Source organism: Moschus berezovskii, chromosome 11 (assembly GCF_049115385.1).
Source record: "Moschus berezovskii isolate FMDL1 chromosome 11, NW_MosBer_1.0, whole genome shotgun sequence".
Classification (NCBI taxonomy): domain Eukaryota; kingdom Metazoa; phylum Chordata; class Mammalia; order Artiodactyla; family Moschidae; genus Moschus; species Moschus berezovskii.
Genome location: NC_142470.1, coordinates 3,127,412 through 3,147,648, shown reverse-complemented (window position 1 = coordinate 3,147,648; position 20,237 = coordinate 3,127,412). Strand labels below are relative to the sequence as shown.

At 61.8% G+C, this 20,237-nt stretch overlaps 1 protein-coding gene across 4 annotated transcripts in view; it reads right to left on the bottom strand.

Annotated features, from left to right (window-relative positions):
• Window positions 1-8,355, bottom strand: part of CCDC187 (coiled-coil domain containing 187) — a 53,563-nt gene extending 45,208 nt beyond the window's left edge. For all 4 annotated transcript variants that reach the window (XM_088841040.1, XM_055399978.2, XM_088841039.1 and 1 more), the window contains exons 1-2: window positions 8,082-8,355; window positions 535-1,040 (exon numbers count right to left, since the gene is read on the bottom strand). In XM_088841040.1, coding sequence (XP_088697166.1) covers window positions 535-1,040; window positions 8,082-8,179 — 604 coding nt within the window. In that variant the 5' untranslated portion in view covers window positions 8,180-8,355. The remainder of the gene's footprint in view (window positions 1-534; window positions 1,041-8,081) is intronic.
• Between the last annotated feature and the right edge of the window lie 11,882 nt (window positions 8,356-20,237).

Here is a 20,237-nt window from a genome sequence, read left to right as displayed (position 1 = left end):
AGTCCATGGGGTTGCAAAGAGTCAGACATGATTGAGCGACTGAGAACAGCACAGACAGGATGCCTGAGCCCGGCGCAGCAGCAGAAGGGGCATCGTGAGGACTGTGAACCCACGAGGAAATGTCCAAGGAAAGGTCCTCCTTTGGCAGCCGCTCAAAAGTCCCTGGTTTGAGGGCCCTAGAGCCCCTCGGGGGCCTTCTGCAGGCCTTCCTCCCATCCATGCCCCTTGCACACCCTCTAGCCTCCCTGCACCTGCCCTTGCACCCACCCTCCCTCTTGTTTCCACCAGGTGGTCTCCATGTCCTGGATGAGTGAATGCTTCCTCGTGCTTAAACCCAGCTTGAATGTAGCCCCAGGAGGACTCTATCTCTACTCAGCTTCCCAGACTCCGAGACCCTCTAGGGCTGCGGGGCACACTGCCCCAGCCTCCCAGGGGGCCACCAGCCCAGGTGGGGCCCGGCCTGCAGCGGCCCAATCTCATCGCTTTCTCCCCTCTCCCTGCCTGTCCCTCTCCGGGGAGAGCTGCCCCACTGACCTGGGTAGGCCGGGGCTGGTGGGGGGTTTGACGGCTTTCGGGCCTTCCTCCGAGGCGCTGGTGTGGGGGCTTTGTAGAGGTGTGAGGCGCTGGAGGGTGTCGAGGTGCCCAGCGAGGTGCAGCTTGTCTGCCGCTGGGCCTGGGCCCGGATCTTGTCCCTCAGCTGCTCCAGCCGGGGGTTGCTCTCTCTCGGCTGCCGCGGTGGCCTTGGCACCTGGGGGGCCCTCTCAGTCCAAGTCCTGTGGCGGGGGGTGCACGACTCGTGGCCCCCCGAGGAGCCAGAGAGGCGGCCCGATGACACGGAGCTGTCCCCATCCTTGGCTTCCTCATCAGTCAACCACGTGGGGACACTGCAGGCCTGCCCCCGGCGGCCAGGCTCCTCCATGAAGTCAGACCAGGTGGCGGGGGGAGATTCCTGCAGGGCGCCTGCCTGCCGGCGGGGCTCGGGCCACCTCATGGCCGCCATGCCATCATCTTCGGCTGCCGGTGGACAGAGCCTGTCTTCCCTTGGGGGAGAGAGGCAGACACAACCTGTCAGGTGCAGAGACGTGGTGTTGCTGAGCAAAATGTGTCACATGCGCCCCCCGTGCACACGGTCTCCAGTGCCTCCCGCTCCGTTTTCCTGTCTCAGACTGAGAAAGGTGAGAGGTGACAGGGAAGCCGCGCAGTCGTGTCCGACTCCCTGCGACCCCACGGACTGCAGCCCACCAGGCTCCTCCGTCTATGCGACTTTCCAGGCAAGAGCACTGGAGTGGGGTGCCATTGCCCTCGCCAGGAGATCTTCCCAGCCCAGGTCTCCCTCATTGCAGGCAGACGCTTTACCGTCTAAGCCACCAGGGGTTTGATCCCTGGAGAAAGGGATGAGGGGCCAATAACAGGCACCCCCCTCCGTGGGTGGCAGTGCAGCGACGCCCTGTCTCGAATCCCAGCCATACCTCTTTCGGGGGGGCACCACCGTCAGCCCAATTTACAGACTCAGGGAGAAGGCACACAGAAGCACCCTGGCCCATGACCTCACTCCCCACGCCACCTCAGCTGCCCTCCAGGGAAGGCGTGGCCACCTCCCTGACGGCACCTCAACATCTGTGAGCTGACACGCACACCTAAGTTGGCACAAACACGGCCCGGACCTGGCGCTGGCCCTCCGGAACGCCCATCCGCCTGGGGCCCCGAGGGAGACAGGGCACAGCCTCTGGCTCTCTTTGGGGCGGGGCTGGATCATGTCCCCCTGGCAGGTGGGCAGCATCACCATGACCGAGGCAGACATGGCAGCAGGGCTGGGAGCGAAGGTGGAGCCGGTGAGCCTCTGTCACCGCCTGGCCTGGGGCCAGATGGTGCTTTCACGGGGCAGCCCCAGGTCCACAGCTGCCTGGCGGTCCCCCCAGCTCAAGGTGAGCTGGCCACTGCCTGGCTCCTGGTGCTGGCCTGTCCCTGTCCCCTGGCCCATGCTGGAAACTCTCAGGACAGTCACGGAAACGGGGTGGGCACAGTGGGCTGCCAGGCCCTGGACTGGCAAAAGCCTGGGGCGGGGGGCTTCCCAATGCAGTGACCCTCAGTGGAGGGTGAGAATTCCGGGTGACCTCATGACAGCATAATAACCTCGTGTCATGCAGCAACAGAGAGCCAGGCCTGCAGCTCTTGCTGGCCCCCAGGCAGCACGCCCACCCCAGTCCTCCTAGGGTGCCAGGGCCAGCAGCTGCCATGTGGTGAGCTGGCCAGGGCTGGGGTCAGGCTTGGCCTGGGCCAGAGCAGGGATGACGTGAGGGCTGGGGCCGGGGGTGGGCAGGGGCAGGCATGGGCTCAGCCTCACACTGGTGTCGGGCTCAAGGGTCAGCTGCGGGTTGGGGTCAGTCTGAGGGTCTGGGCAGAGGAGAGGAGCCAGCCCGGGGCACGTTGCCAGCAGCTGGATGAGGGGCTGAGAGCTCCGGCCCTGATGCTTTGGCTTCTGTGAACTGGTCCAGGGAGGCGGGTCTGGCATCCTGCTCTCCGGCACAGGCTCAGTGCACCCCTTTGACCACAGAAATGGTCGCCGCAGAGGCCTGAGTGTTCCCACCTGGCTACCTCCAGTGGGCTTCCTGTCACCTGCTTGACAATCCTGGTGGGGCGGCGCGGTGGAGAGGACGCGGGCTCTGCGGTCCACTGGCCCTGGGCTAGGCATGGTCCCCCAGGAGGAGAGCTGGTTCAAATCCAGCTCCGCCCTAGCCAGCAGGGTAACCTTGGGCAACCAGGGACCCCACCCCCGCCCCGGGTATTGTGAGCTCTGGTGAGTTCACCCCCACAGCAGGGCCCTCCAGAGTGGCCAGCACTCACCAGCGGTCCGTCTGGGAATGGCTGAGGGGCTACGATATTTATCAGCATTAGCAATAGCCCTGAAGGCACTCCTTCCAGAATGGCTCCTAAGAAAGTGAGGGGTCTGCATCAAAAGACCTCCAGACCCCCTAATTCCAGGCAGGCGTGGAGAATGGAGAGCCATCCTAGAGGTTCCTTCTGAGGGGCCCGCCCTGGGGAGCCAGGGACACCTGGAGACACTGCCGTCTGGGCAGGATGCAGGGCAGGGCTCTGGTCACTGGGACACAGTCCCAGCTTGCACTGCCAGTCAGAGCAAGAGTGGCCCAGGATGGACCCTGCCTGGTGCCCTGCTCCGCCCCGATTCAACCTCCCCTGCCGTTTGCACTGGGTTGGGGCAGGTACAGAGCCTCCCGGACCCCAGATCCAGCCCCCGGCCCTGGGGCCCTCAAGCACACTAGCAGCCCAGAAAGACTATCCCTCTGTGGTCAGCTTCCTCAGCCAGCAGCCCCATGGGGTCAGCTCTGCCCCGTGCCCCTGGCCTGGAGCCCTGCCCTGCCCTGGAGCCCTGCCCTGCCCAGGCTGGCCCGCTCCCCTGGAGACATCGCCAGGTGAAATTGAAATAGATTCAGGATGTTTGCAAGTGGCTGGGGCCCCGGGACACTAAGCCGGGTCTGCACAGGACAGCAGGCCCCTCCAGGAGGGCTTCAGGCAGAGGTGTGTTGTGGCACAGTGCCCAACACGCAGGAGGCGTGGCAGGTCTTAGGACGTGGCTGCAAGTTTGGGTGGTGGGGGGACGTCATCAGGAATGACCATGGTGTCCCCCACATAGCCCCTAGAGCCTGGACAGCTGACAGGACCCCCAGACAGCTCCACCTCCATCATTCCCAAAGGGCCCCCTCCCCCGGCAAATCCCCCTGCGACCTTGGCAAGAATGAAAGCCCTTCCCAGCCCCCCTTCGCTCTGGCCGCAGGATCACACACCCGAGCAGAAGTCTGACCCCATTGCTGAACGACTTCCCTCGGCCAGGCCCTCAGGCTTCCCCATCAATTGGGGTCCTTGGGGTGGGGGGACATCCTCCCAGCATCCTCTGGACTCCCAGCCCCCTCTGGAGGGCAGAGAGAAAGGGCCACTCTGAGAGAAAGTGGCAGGAGCCCCAATATGAGAAGTTTCTCCTAACAGATGAGCCTGGTGACTCTTTGTTCCCATCAGCAGGGACTGAGCTACCCCCAGCGGTCAGCGGAGACCAACTTCTCCAGGAAGAAGCTGAGTCATAAACACGGCGGGGCAGTCACTTCAAACCCTCTGTGTGCATACTACATGCCTGTGTGTGCTCAGTCATGTCCAACTCTGTGCGGCCCAATGGACTGTAGCCCTCCAGGCTCCTCCATCCCTGGGATTCTCCAGGCAGGAACACTAGAGTGGGTTGCCATTTCAAATCTTCCCCAGGGGAATCTTCTCCACCCAGGGATCGAACCTCCTGCATCTCCTGCTTTGCAGGCAGATATTTTACCTCTCGAGCCACTGGGGCTGCTGGCGATAAAAGCACAATCCTAGACATGAAGGCAGAAGAACTTGGAATGAAACCTAATGGGCTCTGTTGCCCTGTGAGCTCTGACAAGCCCTGAGCGGGTTCCCTCTCCTCCTGCCCACCCAGCTGCGGAACCCCTTCCAGACGCAGCCTCTTACTTGGGGAGACCGGCTGCTCCCTGCCCAGGAACCCCTCTCCTGCCACCCCTGCATGTCACATCGCTCGTTCCCACGGGGGCGGCCATCGGGCTTTGCGCCGGGCTGCAGCTGGATGGCCGCGAGTGGCAGTGTCAGGTCTCCCCGGGGTAACGTTCTGCGCGGCTCCAAGAAGGCCACTGGGCAGAGGTTGTGGTGTGGGGTGGACAGCCACCCTCCCCTGGCAGGTGTGCCCGAAGCATCTCAGCTGAGCCCCTCCAGCGGGTGTGGGGCCCGCAGCCCGCCCTCCTGAACCCTCCCTGGCTTCTGCCGGCCTGATGCACTCTCTCCAAGGAAGATCCCCTCCCCTCCCTGGGAGTGGGGGCCCCTGTCTGACTGCTTCCCCTCCCCTGGGTTGGGGACGACTATGGGATGGTGGTGGCCTGAACGCAGATGCAGATGGCTGCGGGAGCCCCCAGCCCAGCCAGGCCCCGTGTGGAGGCGTGGGGGTCCCATCTCAGCTGTCCCACTGAGGGTCCCTTGGGAGGAACCCCGCTCTGGTGGCTCAGACAGGCTCAGCCGGAGTCTCGTGTCCTGGCCCCGGCAGGACCGGAAGCCGGGCAGGAGTCTCTATGACCGGCTGCTCCCCCGGAGCTGGGAGAGACAGCACCCGTGGTTCCCCAGGGCCACGCTGAGTCTGATCAGAGCTGGGTGGCCTCACGAGGGATGGGGTTCTCGGCTGGGAGGGGCTGGTGCAAAGAGCAAGCCCATCGGCCCCGGATCCCCCTGCCTGGCTCCTGGTGGCTGCCGCGGTGGGGCCCCAACTCCAGGCTCGTCAGGTACCTGCTGGTGACCTCGGGGAGGGCGTTCAGTTTGCTCATCAGGAAAGTGGGCACAACAGCACTTCATTCGGTGGGGCTCTCATGAGTGGCAGAAGACACCTTGCACTCAGTGCCCCCCCAGGCCAGGCACCCACTGAGAAGCGAGAGCGGATGCCTCTGTCCACACTCGGGCCAGCCCAGGCCCCCTGCCGTGCCTGACCCCGGCAGCCAGGCCAGAAAGCAGCGCCCCGCCCGCGCAGCTGGTTCCGTCCCTCGCTGCCACCAGGGGCTGTCCCTGGCCGGGGTCACCACCCCCGCAGCCCGCTGTAGCGTGAGAAGCAGCCCCACTGGCTGGCAGAGGGCGGGAAGGCGCTGTCTCCTGGAAGCCGGCCTGGCTCTGCTCTTTACAGCCGCACTGTTTACTGTCCCCGCTATGTCCCCAGGACCGCTGGCCCGAGCAAGCCCGAGCAGGCTGCGGCCCATGGTCCACCACGCCCACAGCCCCCAGGGCCCCGGGCAGAGACCACAGAGGGGGCGCAGTGGTGACAGTGGACACAGCCCTGCACGTCGCCATGGCACCCGATAGCCAGCTGCCGGCCCAGCCCTGGGGACGAGGGGCCCGAGAGTCTCCCCAGGAGCAGGTCGGGGGCTCGGGGAGCCGAGGGCCAAGGAGCCAAGAGGCTGCAGGAGGCCGGCCCGAGGCTGAGCCAGGCCCCCCCGGCCCGTCAGGAAGTGACCTGCAGACAGCCTGCCCTGAGGCTCAGAGACACATGTGTTCCCTCGGACAGCCGCCATACACACGGACACACAGCACACACAGACACACAACACACACAACACACAGACACACACACAACACACACACCTCACAGACACACACACCACATAGACACATAACATACACATCTCACACAGACACACACCACACACAGACACAAAGCACACACAGACACACAGCACACACAACACACTGACACACACACCTCACAGACACACACACCACATAGACACACAACATACACATCTCACAGACACACACCACACACGGACACACAGCACACACAGACACACAACACACACAACACACAGACACACACACAACACACACACCTCACAGACACACACACCTCACAGACACACACACCACATAGACACACAACATACACATCTCACAGACACACACCACACACGGACACACAGCACACACAGACACACAACACACACAACACACAGACACACACACAACACACACACCTCACAGACACACACACCACATAGACACACAACATACACATCTCACACAGACACACACCACACACAGACACAAAGCACACACAGACACACAACACACACAACACACAGACACACACACCTCATAGACACACACACCACATAGACACACAACATACACATCTCACAGACACACACCACACACGGACACACAGCACACACAGACACACAACACACAGACACACACACAACACACACACCTCACAGACACACACACCACATAGACACACAACATACACATCTCACAGACACACACCACACACAGACACACAGCACACACACCTCACATACAGACAACACACACAGACACACACCACAGACACCTCACACACAGACACACAGCACACACAACACACATACAGACACACAACACACACCACACAGACACACAACACACAAATCTCCACAGACACACAGCACACACACCTCACACACAGACAACACACCACACAGACATAGCACACACACAGACACACACCATAGACACCTCACACACAGACTCACACACCACACAGACACACAGCACACACACCTCACATACAGACAGATAACACACAGACACACACTACACACCACACACATGGACACACAACACACACACTTCACATACAGACACACACACCACACAGACACACAATACACACACCTCACAAGACACACAGCACATACCACACACAGACACACACCACACACATGGACACACAACACATACACCTCACACACAGAAACACAACACACACACAGACACACAATATACACACCTCACATACAGACACACAATACATACACCTTACACATGGACACACAGCACACACCACACACCTCACACACAGAAACACAGCACACACTGCACACCTGGACACACAATATACACATTTCACATACAGACACACAATACATATACCTCACACACATATACCAGCACTCACCACACATACCACACACCTCACACACAGAAACACAATACACAGCACACACAGACACACAATATACACACCTCACACACAGATACACCACACATCACACATGGACATACACCACACACACACCAAACACAGACACACAAGGGACACAGACACACACAAGCAACATAACACACACACAGACAACACACTATACATACACAGACACACCACACAACCACACACAGACACACACGCATGACACACACAGGCCCAGTGCGTCCCCCAGGCAACCTGGCGCTATCACCTTGCCCACGGCCACACAGCCCAGAGACCTGCCTGCCTGGGCACCACCTCCCTCTCAGAATAGCAGCGCCAGCGACCCCAGACAGGAGCTGTGAACGTGACACGCCCAGCCTGGCTCGGCCCCCAGGAGGCCCCCAGTCCTCAGTGGGGCCGCAGGCACGCAGACCCCTCCTGGGGGCAGGGCGGAGGAGGGGAGGCTGGTCTGCACTGGGCCCAGCCCAGGGAGAAGGGCCTGGGGAGGCCGGGCAGGGCTCAGGCGGAGCCCCCGAGGACTCACCCGCTGGAAGGCTGGGAGGGCACCAGCCGGTGTCCACGGCCCAGAGGCGGGCGGCAAGCGGAACGCGGGGGCCAGGGCACCCAGGCCTCTGGGCCCATGGGAGGCCAGGTGCCAGGCTGGGAGGGAAGCCAGGCTGGGAGGGAAGCCGCCCTGATGTTGCCAGAGAAACCCTGGCGTCTGTCTGATACTGGGACTTCTCCTCCAGGCACAGAGCCTGGGGACCCGTGCCAGGCACCAGAGGCCTCATCTGGGCCAGCTCCCTGCCTGGGCAGAGGCAGGCAGGCCTGCAGGACAGCCTCCCTACAGCCCCGGAACTGTCCGAGCCCCGCCTCCACAGCCACGGGCCCATCCAGCCCTCTGTCTCCCTCCTCCCCAGACCCCCAACCCCCACGCGAGGCTCTGGGAGCAGGGGCCCTGGAGGTGGATGGGAGCCATCCCTTCCGACCCAGGACACCAGGTGTGGGTTCCTGGGCAGCTTACACCTCCAGAGCAGCCCTCCAGGCCTGGAGACCAGGTGGGCGGGGGCAGGGGAGTGAGGGGGTTGGGGAGGTCCCAGCACACCACACTCACTGCCCACAAAGCCCCTCATGGCCTTGGGGTCACCATGGCAGCCCCGCCAGAATGACGGGAGGTGGTGGGGGGTGTTGGGCACCTGTACCAGGTTCAGATGGGTCTCGGGGTCTGGGTGGCTGGGCTGGGATCTGACGCTTTCCTGTGGCGCTTATGCTGGTTTTCCAACTAGGGGCGCTGGTGAGTGGAGGGGGAGGTGTGTCCATCCCCCCATCCCCACCCTGTCCAGCTCCAATCGAGGACCTGTGGGGGCAGGATGGTGCCCAAGGGTCCTGGGGGCTGCCCGGTAAACGTCCAAGTCTCCCCTGCCGACAACTTAGCTGGTTATGGGGCAGTGCCAGCAGGTGGCGCCCTCTCCCCATCATAATGGGGATGTGGGGGTGGGGGGGTGTCCCACAGGGCCTTGCTGTTCCTGCCACACCACACCCCCACAATTATGTTTCTCCCCACCCAGAAAACTCTAGAAAACAGTCTTTTGCCAAGAAAGCTTCTTGGTGTTCAGGAAGTTAAGATTTAGGGGACAGGAACTTGCAGCAGCCTGGCCTCTTATATACTCAGGGGCATATGTGCCCCCTTCCAGCCCCTGGAGGTGGTATAGGGGAGCTGCAGCCACTCAGCCCCTGGGGAGAGCTGGACACCTCCAGGAAAGCTGGAGCTGGACCCTCCAGGAAAGACCGCCCTGGAGGTGGCCGTGTCCCTGGGCCACAGGGTCCAAAGGGGCTGACCCTGCGGTTGGCGGGTGTGGAGCAAGAGCCCTGCAGCCGTGCCTGGGCCTCCTCGGTGCCCCAGGAGCCCAGCCCCAGAAGATGGATGGGCTCAGGTGTGTCCACACAGGTGGGCTCTGTCCATCATTGTCTCTGAGACAGGGAGAAGCCACCTGGCCCGAGAGCAGGACATGGGGGCTGGAGCCTGCGAGGAGCCAAAGTTCCTCCTTCAGAGTTTCTGGAACATTCCCCCCGATCCCAAGTTAAGCAAACAAGACCCCGACACTCCCCGAGGAGGCGGGGGGCGGCAGAGAGCAGCACATCCGCTGTCCAGACTCTGTCCCCAGTCCAGTCTTTGCCCTGAGCGGCCACACCAGCCTGCGCAGAGCACCTCCCTCGGGTTCTGAGATCCAGACCTTCGATCACCACCACTGAAAACAAGTCACTTTTTCCCCTTATTAGACACTCCAGTTCCTCCGCTGGGAGACAAGCCTCCCAGCCGCCGGGCCAACTCTTCAGTGCACAGGTTCCAGGCCTGAAAACCGGCTCAGGCCCAAACCCCTGCCAGCGGCTGTGGCTTTTTTCTTTTTTTTATCGGGACAGCCACCCTGGGCCTCTCAGTCATCTGTCTTCATTGGCTCTGACCTGTGAGTGGCCTTCCCCAGAGGCACCTGACGTGAGTGCAGTGGGCAGGGCAATGACAGCCACCATCAGGATGTCAGGACACAGGGCTGGGTCGACACGGATGCCCTCAGACCCCGCCAGGCCATTACCAGGGTGCTGCCCGAGGCCCAGCTGACAGCGGGTTTGCGGGGTCACAGATCCCCGTGATCGGCCCCCTCCCCAGTCTGTGGATGTAGAGCTGGACACTCCCACGTTGGATCCATGTACCGTGGGCTAGGAGCTATTGCTGTGATCACGGTGGGAAGGTCAAGGGTATGAAAAGTCTCCCCTCTGCGGTCCAGAGAGTGAAACAAAACCAGCGTCGCTTCCCGGTGCCCTCCTGGAGGGTTTGAAGGATGCAGGCTGGTCCCCGTACCTCCATTTCATTCGCTAGTCCAGTCCCTGCTGAAATGCTGTGGACCCAGGACGCCGACCACAGTCTCCAGGGCAGGACGACGCAGCCCCAGGGACACAGGACCCCGCGGTGCGGGATGGTCTCCATCCCCATCAGAGGCGGATGGCGTTGTCTACATGGGAGGCACATGGCGCCCGCTGTGGGTCTGCCCAGGGCTGTCTGTCCCCTCTGCCCTGAGCCACATGCGTCACATCCACCCGTCCTCTCTGGGGCACGATGCTGCCGGGCTGGCCGATCAGATCCCAGGCGACATACACACCCCAGAGGTGGGCCTCGGGCAGAAGCGGATATGACAGCCAGGACTTGGGAAGACTGCAAGATTGCTGCACCGTGAACGTCCCAGAGGTCCAGGGAAGGGTGGCATTCCTGGGCGTGCCCTCCAAACCCAGGCCCAGTGGTTACTTCTCTCACCTCCTGCTGCCAGCCTCGGGTTCTGGAGAAAGCAGGGTGAACCTCCAGGGATGCACTCTGGCCCTTTCCCAGATGGCGCGGAAGGCCGCTGGCCTGGAGGGCAGTCCGAAACAGGAAAGGGGCCCCAGCTGGCGGGTTGGTGTTGCCCGAGTCTACGATGGGCAAAGCTTGTGGGGTGGGGACGCAGCCAGCGGGGAGCCATGGCCCAGCCTGGGGCTCTGCATGCCGGCATGCCCGTCGGAGGAGGGGCTCCACCTGCCTGGGCCCGAAGGTCTGCGCCCTCCCCAGGGCCCTGGGTGCTGTGTCCGGATAAGGAAGGAATCAAGCTTAACTGAGGTCATGGGGAAGCAGCGGCTGGTCCTACAGGATCCAGTGTCCTTACAAGAGGAGACCCCAGGGCTCCCGCTCTCTCCTCACCCCCACGCACACGCCCAGAGGACAGGTCGCGTGGGGACACAGTGAGAGGGTCCTCACCGCGAGCTAAATCTGCCTGGGCCTCGATCTTAGACTCGGTGATGTTTCGTTACACAGCTCGAGCTGACTAAGAGACATGCTTAGTGGGCCCTGACACAGATGCCGGGCCAGGCTCCAAGCCTGGTCCATGCGGTCGGTCGCCTCCCCGCAGGAGCTGGGCCCGGTGAGCCACCCAGGCGGGCCCAAGAGGGCTCTTTTCCTTTTAATACTTGTTTAGTTTTTGGCTGCGCTTAGTCTTCACTGCTGCACAGGCTTTCTCTCGTAGCAGCGAGCAGGGGGCTACTCGTGGCCCAGTCCTCTGGCCACCTGAGGCAAGAGCCGACGCACTGGAAAAGCCCTGATGTGGGGAAGACCGAGGGCGGGAGGAGACGGGGACGACAGAGGATGAGATGGTGGGATGGCATCGCCGACTCGACGGGCTCAACGAGTTTGAGCAAGCTCCTGGAGATGGAGAAGGACACGGTGAAGGACTGCGTGCTGCGTCCGTGGGGTCGCAGAGTCGGACACGACTGAGAGACTGGACCGCCGCGGGCTCCCTGGTGTGGCGGGCTCTCTTGTCGCGGAGTGCTGGCTCGAGGCCCGTGGGCTTCAGTAGCTGCAGTGCCCAGGCTCCGGGGCGCGGGCCCAGTGGTGGCACATGGGTTTAGTTGATCTGCCACACGTGGGATCCTCCCAGACCAGGCATCGAACCCCTGCATTGCAAAGTGGACTCCCAACCACTGGACCACCAGGTAAGCCCACAAGGGGGCTTTCTGACGGTTCACAGCAGCTCCGTGCCCTAATTCTGAGCTCTGACCAGCCCTGCAGAGAGAGGGAGGGACGCTGGGCCCTAGGGAGAGAGGCCCTGGCCCCTGCCTCTGCTTCCTTCCTGCAGCTTGCACACCTAGCTGCCCCGCACCCGAGGTGGATCTCTGGGGAAAGGTCGGTGCTCTCGTCCTGAGAGGTTTCGGGTCTGAAGGAAGGAGGGCCGTGCCGACCGCGGGGAGGGGGGTGGGTGGCAGGACCACGTGCTGTTCCCACTAGGGGGCTTCTAGGGCCTCATGCGGTGGCCGCCGGCTTTGCTCCACTGACGGCTGCCTCCCTACACCTCAGCTGCCAGCCCTGGATTCCTTAGGGCCACAGATAATGGAGGCCCCACCCCCAGGGCAACCTGAAAACCATGCATGGCCGCAGGATTTGGGGTCCCCGGGATCCTTCCCTTTCCCCCCCCGCCCCGGGGTACTCACCAGATGACTCAGATATCAGGAAAAGGACCCGCTGTCCTTGTCCCAGGGCCCCCCATGATGAATCAACACATGACAAAGGTCCCTACCGCCCCCCCCCCCCTTACTGCTTAACCCTGGGCTGAGAGCTTCCCTGGTGGCTCAGAGGCTAAAGCGTCTGCCTCCAATGCGGGAGACCCGGGTTTGATCCCTGGGTTGGGAAGATCCCCTGGAGAAGGAGATGGTAATCCACTCCAGTATTCTTGCCTGGAGAATCCCATGGACGGAGAAGCCTCGTAGGCTACAGTCCACGGGGTCGCAAAGAGTCGGACACGACTGAGTGACCGAACGGAACAGAACGGAGGGCACACGGGGTTAGGAGAGGAGCAGAAAGGGCCAGGAGAGGGCACCCAGGAGGATGCAGGGTTTCCATGGCAACCATTAGCTGCCTGGGCTGGAACCAAAGGCAGAGGCTCTCTGTGGGGATGGGGGTGGGGCAGGGAAAGGGTGTGGTCCCACTCTCCTGCTTTCCCTCTGTTTCATCACTGCTGGGACAGACAGATGGACATTGCTCGAGGACTCCATTGAGGGCAGCAGCTCCTCCAACCACTGCACGCCTGCCTCAGGCCTCACCCGCCTCCTGGGTGGCCGGGGATGGGCAAGGGGTGATCAGCACCTCTTGAGAACACCTGTGAAGAGCTCGCGGAGCCCCGGGTGCCCTGAGCAGCTGGCCGTCTTCCCGCTCTGCCCAGGGTTCTCCGCCCCCAGGGCCAGGTGCGTGTGAGCACAGAGCCCTGCCTGCTGCCCACCCAGCCCTCCCCTCCTCCCCGGGAAGCCACCACAGGTCCCCTGAGCACCCCGGTTCTCCCTTGATGTGGCTCTGGCCCAGATCTGGGGTGGCACGCTCCCCCTCCAGCTGGCCTGGCAAGGCCAGACCTGCCTGAGAGTGACGGTGTCTGAGGGGGGGAGGGGTGGGGGCTGGACCTCGCCTCCTCCACACCTGGCGGTGGGCAGGGCCTTCAGGCAGGTGGATGAGGGGACTCTCGAGGGGGTGAGCGGGTATCACGGGAAACAGGCGTCCTCCAGGCTGTGCGGCCACACTCTTGGCGTGGCATGTGGCACGTAGGTGATGAGCAACAGTGCTCAGGGGAGACGGTCAAGGGAAATGAGAAAGCGGGTAGGGGAACTGAAGGGTGAGGGCCCCTGCTGCAGGGCCCAGGGCTCAGAGACCTTACTCTGGCTCCAGCTGCTTGTCCATGCTCCCGGCCCGCAGCCTGGTGGCCCCAGGGACACCTGACCTCGCTGCCAAATGGAGCATCTGTCCCAGTCATTGCTCAGTTGCTGAGTCATGCCCGATTCTGCGACCCCATGGACCGCAGCACGCCAGGCCTCCCTGTCCATCGCCAACTCCCAGAGCTTGCTCAGACTCATGTCCATCCAGGCAGTGATGCCATCCAGCCATCTCATCCTCTGTCGCCTCCTTCTCCTCCCGCCTTCAATCTTTCGCAGCTTCAGGGTCTTTTCCAATGAGTCGGCTCATCACATCAAGTGGCCAGAGTATTGGAGCTTCAACATCAGTCCTTTCAATGAATATTCAGGGTTGATTTCCTTTAGGATGGACTGGTTTGGTCTCCTTGCTGTCCAAGGGACTCTCAAGAGTCTTCTTCAACCACAGTTCAAAAGCGTCAATCCTTCGGTGCTCAGCCTTTTTTAATGTCTCACATCCATACATGACTACTAGAAAAACCGTAGTTTTGACTATATGGACCTTTGTCAGAAAAGTGATGTCTCTGTTTTTTAATACACTGTCTAGGTTTGTCATAGCTTTCCTTCTAAGGAGAAAACATCTTTTAATTTCATGGTGGCGGTCGCTGTCCACAGTGATTTTAGAGCCTAAGAAAATAAAGTCTGTCACTGTTTCCATTTTTCCCCCATCTATTTGCCATGAAGTGATGGGACCAGGTGCCATGATCTTAGTTTTTTGAACGTTGAATTTTAAGCCAACATTTTGACTCTCCTCTTTCACTTTCATCAAGAGGCTCTTTAGTTCCTCTTCGTTTTTTGCCATTATAGTGGTATCATCTGCATATCCGACATTATTGATATTTCTCCCAGCAATCTCGATTTCCGCTTGTGCTTCATCTCGCCCGGCATTTCGCATGATGTACTCTGCATATAAGTTAAATAAGCAGGGTGACAACATACAGCCTTGTTGTACCCATTTCCCAATTTGGAACCAATCCGCTGTTCCATGTCCGGGTTTAGCTGTTGCTTCTTGACCTGCATACAGGTTTCTCAGGAGGCAGGTAGGATGGTTTGGTATTCCCATCTCTTGAAGAAATGTTTTGTCTTTTTAAGGATTTGCTGTCCGAGAGGGGCCGGCAAACTCTCGGCCCAATGGCCCCATTTACGAGACTCTTGTCTGCCGTGCTCCAGGGCTGTGCCAAGGGCTTCACAGCAAGACCTCATTCACCGGGCTCCCATCTGAGGGAGAAGAGCGAGGCCCAGAGGAGGGCTGCGGCCCAGCTCGTGAGCTGCCCTGCTGTGTCCCAAGCCCCACGCTCGCCCTGCACTGTAGCTGGGTGGGGTCCCAGCACAGAGAGGCCCCTTCTCGATCAGCGAGCCTCTGAGCGTCAGCCCCGCGCCAGGAGCTGCAGCGATCGCGGCAGGACCCTGCCCACCTGGAGCACACAGGCGCCCTGCCCGGCCTCCTGTCCGCGGGTAAGGACCTGGTTACCCGGCAGTGACACAGCTGCAGGGGGAATGTCACTCAGCCTCTACCTCTGACTCTGTTTGTGCTGTCCCCATGATGCTCACAATATAACGCTGATTGAGAGCAGAAAACTACAGAACTACACGTGTTACATGACCCGTGTTGCGGGCAAGCCTTGTAAGCACAATTCTGAGATGTGAGTGCAGTGGGGTAAAGGGTGGTCCCCAAAGAGACACCCACCTACAGTGGTAAGCGTGACCTCGTTTGGGAGAAAGGGTCCTTGCAGGTGAAATTAAGATCCTGAATCCCACGCAAGTCCTTTCAGGAGGAGAGACAGAGGAGAGACACAGGGGAAGCGGGCTGACACGTGAAGACGGAGGCAGCGAGGGGGGGACTCGGCCACGAGCCAAGGTACACCTGGAGCTCCAGGAGCTGGGGGCGGCAGGGGGGACCCCTGCTGGACCCTCCACACAGAGCGGGACCCCACCGGCACCTAAGTTCTTCCGGCTTCCAGAGCTGCGAGAACAATTTCTGCCACTTGAAGCCTCCCAGCTGTGGTCATTTGTCACTGCAGCCCGAGGAGACTACACAGAGCCCCACGCCCCGCAGGCCGTGTTTACCAGCACTGACTCGGCCTCCGTCACCGTCCCAATGTGGGAGCTAAGGGGCAGAGAGACGGGCCCAGGTCTGAAGTGAACCCAGGCATCCGGGCTGTTAAACCCAGCCTGGCCTGGCTTCCCTTCCCCAGAGGGTCTGGGGCCACCACCCACCGTCATGATGCTGGAATGGGGAGATGCTGATGGGCACAGAACCCCCCCAACAGGAGAAACCCACCGCACTTTCTGTTCCCCTGGGGGCTTCTGAGCATTTATCTGAAGCAGCGGATTTGACTTCCTAATTCTGTTTGGTTTATGCTGATGTGGGCAGACTTCCCTGGTGGCTCAGACGGTAAAGAATCTGCCTGCAATGTGGGAGACCCAGGTTTGATCCCTGGGTTTGGAAGATTCTCAGGACAAGAATACCGACTCCAGTATCCTCGCCTGGAGAATTCCACGGACACAGGCTACAGACCATGGGGTTGCAAAGAGTCAGATATGACTGAACAACTAACACACTTAGGCTGATGATAAAAGATATCCCCTTCCACCCCACACCCAGCGCCTGGGGCGCTTGGACCCGCCCGAGGAACCTGGAGCCCAAATGCACTCCCGTCTCTGGCTCCGCCTCCTTCCCTGACTCTCTGCCTTTGTCCCTCTCTGTCTCTCCTCTCTGCAGCACTCACAGCGTCTTCCAGGCCTGGTGGCACAGACTGGCGGGGCAGGAGTTTCGGTCCCACCAGCCAGGGGTGAGCCCGCTGTGGACAGGTGAGCACGGGCCTGCCCATGGGCACCTGCCCCCTTCCCACAGGGCCCAGGGACACAAACCCGATGACAAGTGAGTGGCCCAGGAATGCCGTGTGACCGGGTGACAACCCAGCGAGTGGCCCAGGAATGCCGTGTGACCTGGTGTCACTGGATGACGCGGTGGCGTGCAGCTCCAAGCACACCTCCAGCTATTTCCTGGGCGTGTCATCTCCCCGTGAGGCACTCAGGACCCTGGGGTGGGCAGACCGTTTCCTTTCGGGCTTCTTGCAAAAACCCACTGTCCACCCCGAGCTCCCACTCCAGGGACATCGAGGCTTCAAGGAGAGGAAGTGGAGGCAGGTGGTGTCTTGGGGACCTCAGGACAATGGGTGGCACGTACCCCAGAGCTGTGCAGAAGAGCGAGTTCTTTTTCAGGGTTATGAGATTATTAGAAATGACAATAAAAGGGTGTGTTCTTTTTACCTGAGCACATACCTGCATGTGTGTGTGTGCACGCGTGTGTGTGTCTGGGTCTCTCCCCTCTCCCCGTCCACCTTCTGCCTAGAGTCCCAGATTGGGCACCTCTGCTGGTGGCACCTGGGGGTGACTCCAGCCCCCCTGGGCCCTGCAGGAGCACCCTAACGGGGGAGGGGGCAGGGTCTGGGAGGCCGTGGACTGGGAGCTATCACGCTGGCCACCAGGCCATCCTCAGCTTGCCCCCCCCGCCCCCCCCCCCGCCACAGCAAACACCGGGGGGGGCGTGTCTCAGAGGTTGCATGTCCTGCCTGAGCCTGGGAGCTGGTTCTGTGCGGGGACAGCCCCAGGCAGCCTGACCACCTTATCCCAGCCTGGTCCTTACCTGGGGCCCACGTCGGCCTTGAGTGCCTGCCTCTCTCCAGAGGCCCAAGGCCTCTCCACCCCTAAAGGCTCAGCCAGACCCCTGCAACTATCCAGTGTCATCTCCCTGCTGGCCTGTCTGGGCGACAGGCCCAGGAAGAGGTCAGTCAGGACACCAGGCTTGACCTCAGCTCCCCCAAGGCCCAGCCCGGTGACCTGGGGCATCACTATCCAGTATGCTCATCAAGGGTATGGGTGTGCTGATGAAGCGGATGCCAGGGAGGGCTGAGTGTTGGCGGGCAGGCACGTGGCAGTTGCCCCCAGGCGGAGGCGGCACTGCCGACAGCCGCCAGCAGCAGGGTTGGTACTCTGAGTGAGGCGGGGAGGGGGGCGGGGGGGGGCCGGCTCGAGAGAGGTGGTGCCTCTGGGGACAAGGTCCAGCATCACTGCCTGCTCCACCCACGGCATCCTCTTGCTGCCGCCTGTTAACTGGGGCTGGAAGGAGGATCCAGGTAGGAAACTGTTTTTCTGCCCTTGACACTCCTTCAGGAAAGGATGGAGGGGTGTGCTCACGGTGTCCCGCGGGAACACTCTGCCAGGGCGGGCGCACCGAGCGTCACAGGGGAGGATTTACACGACAGGACGTGCAGAGCGCAGCTGTGTGCGGGGAGCAGGTCTCTGTCCCCCCCATCCCCTGGGAGGCCGGGGGGGAAGGAGGAGCAGCCCCGAGGGTGAGTGGAACGGATGGGCGGGTGGTGAGCCAGGTCCACTGCCCCCAGGACCCCCTCCTCCCCCACACCCGCCTCCGGGCAGCCCCCTGCTCTCTGAGGAGCTGAGGCATACTTAGTTTCATACCCTGGTGGCCGCGTGCTGCCCGTCCACACTCCACCCTCCTTCCTGGGTCCTCTCCACCAGAGTCAGTTGAGTCTCTGGACAGCAGAAGACACACCTCCAGGCCGTGTGGTGAGGACTGCCTGCAGGGCCCAGCGGGGAGGAAGCACGGTCCCAATGGTAGGCACCCTGAGCTCTGACTACCCACCCAGCACCGTGACCATCACTGTCTGGACCCCACGATCCTTCCCGACCCCCGCGGCATAGGGCTGCTGAACCCTCAGGGGCAGAATGGAAACTCAAGACAGGGAAAACAACTTGTGCCAGGCACCCAGCAGGGTTGGGGTGGGCAGGGCCTGACTCAGGCCAGCTTGAGCCTGGCCTGTTGCCCAGCACCCCCAAGACGGTCCTAGCTCCCCTGGAAAGCTCGGATAGAAGACCCTTCCAGCCCAGGGACTCCAGCTTCCCACCGGTCTCCCCCATCCCAGGAAGGAAGAGAGAAAATGCCCACCGCCCGACCCCTCCGCAGGGACCGCCCCCTTTCTGCCACCCATGGCCCATCACCACAAGGGCGGCCTTCCTGACACAAGGCGCCTGGCCGCAGACCCAGGTGACCCATAGGGGGCCCACAGCGGTGACCTCCTGGGGACACTGAAATCAGGCCTGACACAGGTGGGGGGCCCACAGTAGCCCCCGTCCTCTGATGCTAGCCCAGGGGTGCCCCAAGGAGGCAGGCCTGGGGCTGCTCTCAGCACCACGCGCTCCGTAGGGGCCAACTGGGGGCCGTGGCCAGGCCTGAGAACAAGGCCCTGCCCGGCTCCTGTGGTCGCCAGGGGAGGGTGTGTGGGCTGAGCCGCCGGCCGCTGAGCTCTGGGCACAGATGGTTCTCATCCTCGCTGCCTCTTCCACAGGAAAAACAGACCAGCTCCAGGCCAAGAGCCCTTTTTTAATCTCATGTTTATTTACGCTGCCTTTGCCTGAAGCCAGGGTCCTGTGGGCTGCACTCTGCCGAGGGTCCTTGCTGGGGTGGAGGGTCTGGCTGGGGTGGCCTGACTGGCTGGCATCTTCCTGACCTTAGGGCAGTGCTCCGGGAAGGGGCCAGCGTGCCCCCAGGGGAAAGCAGATTCCCCTGGGAAACCATTTCCCGTCCCCAGACTCGTCCCTGTCCCTTTGGGTCACAGCAACTTTTCCAGGATTGGAGTTCTCTGGCTGCACCGGGAGGGCAGAGATTGAGAAGGGTCCAGGACAGAACCTGTGAGATCCGCCCCCCCCACCGCCAGCAGTCACAACCTAGTGGGTGGAGACGAGGCCACGTCTCCCATCAGGGCCCCCAGGAATTCCCACGAGAGGAGGTGACCCGGTGCTGGGACGCTGGACTCGGGTGGGTGGGCACAGCCCAGCCACTCTACTTGCAGCCTTCCATGGTTTTCAGTCACCCCATTTCACAGACAGCGGAGAAGACCAAGGTTGGGGGTGGGGAGTCTGCCGACCAAGGTCTCAGAAGTGAGAAATGCAGAGCGGGGGACAGGCTTGCAGAATCTTTGCCTTCCCAGGCCAGCTGACCCCCAACACACACACACACACACACACACTTGGGCCCTGCCTGAGGCTGCTTCACCCTCCCACGTGCCCCAATTCACGTGGGGGATGGCCTTGCCAAAGTGCCAAATAGGCACCCGCTGCCCATTTGGAGAAGTGGCCGAGGCACCTTGGGGCTGGCCCAGAAGAGGACCACAGAAGGGAGGAGGGGTCACCTGCCAAACAAAGGCGGGAGGGCCTCCAACCGGGGGGAGGAAGGGGGTCGCAGGCCCCAGAAGCCCCCGGAGGCCAGGCTGGCGCCCAGCCCTCGCCCGCGCTCCCGTGGAGGGCCGGCGCCCGAGGAGCCCCGAAGGCCCCGCCCCGGCCCGCGGGGCGCACCGCCGGCGCGTCTGCCTCCCCCACCCGCGCGGACGGAGGAGGGCCCGCGGCTCGGCCCGCGCCCCTCCGCGGGCGG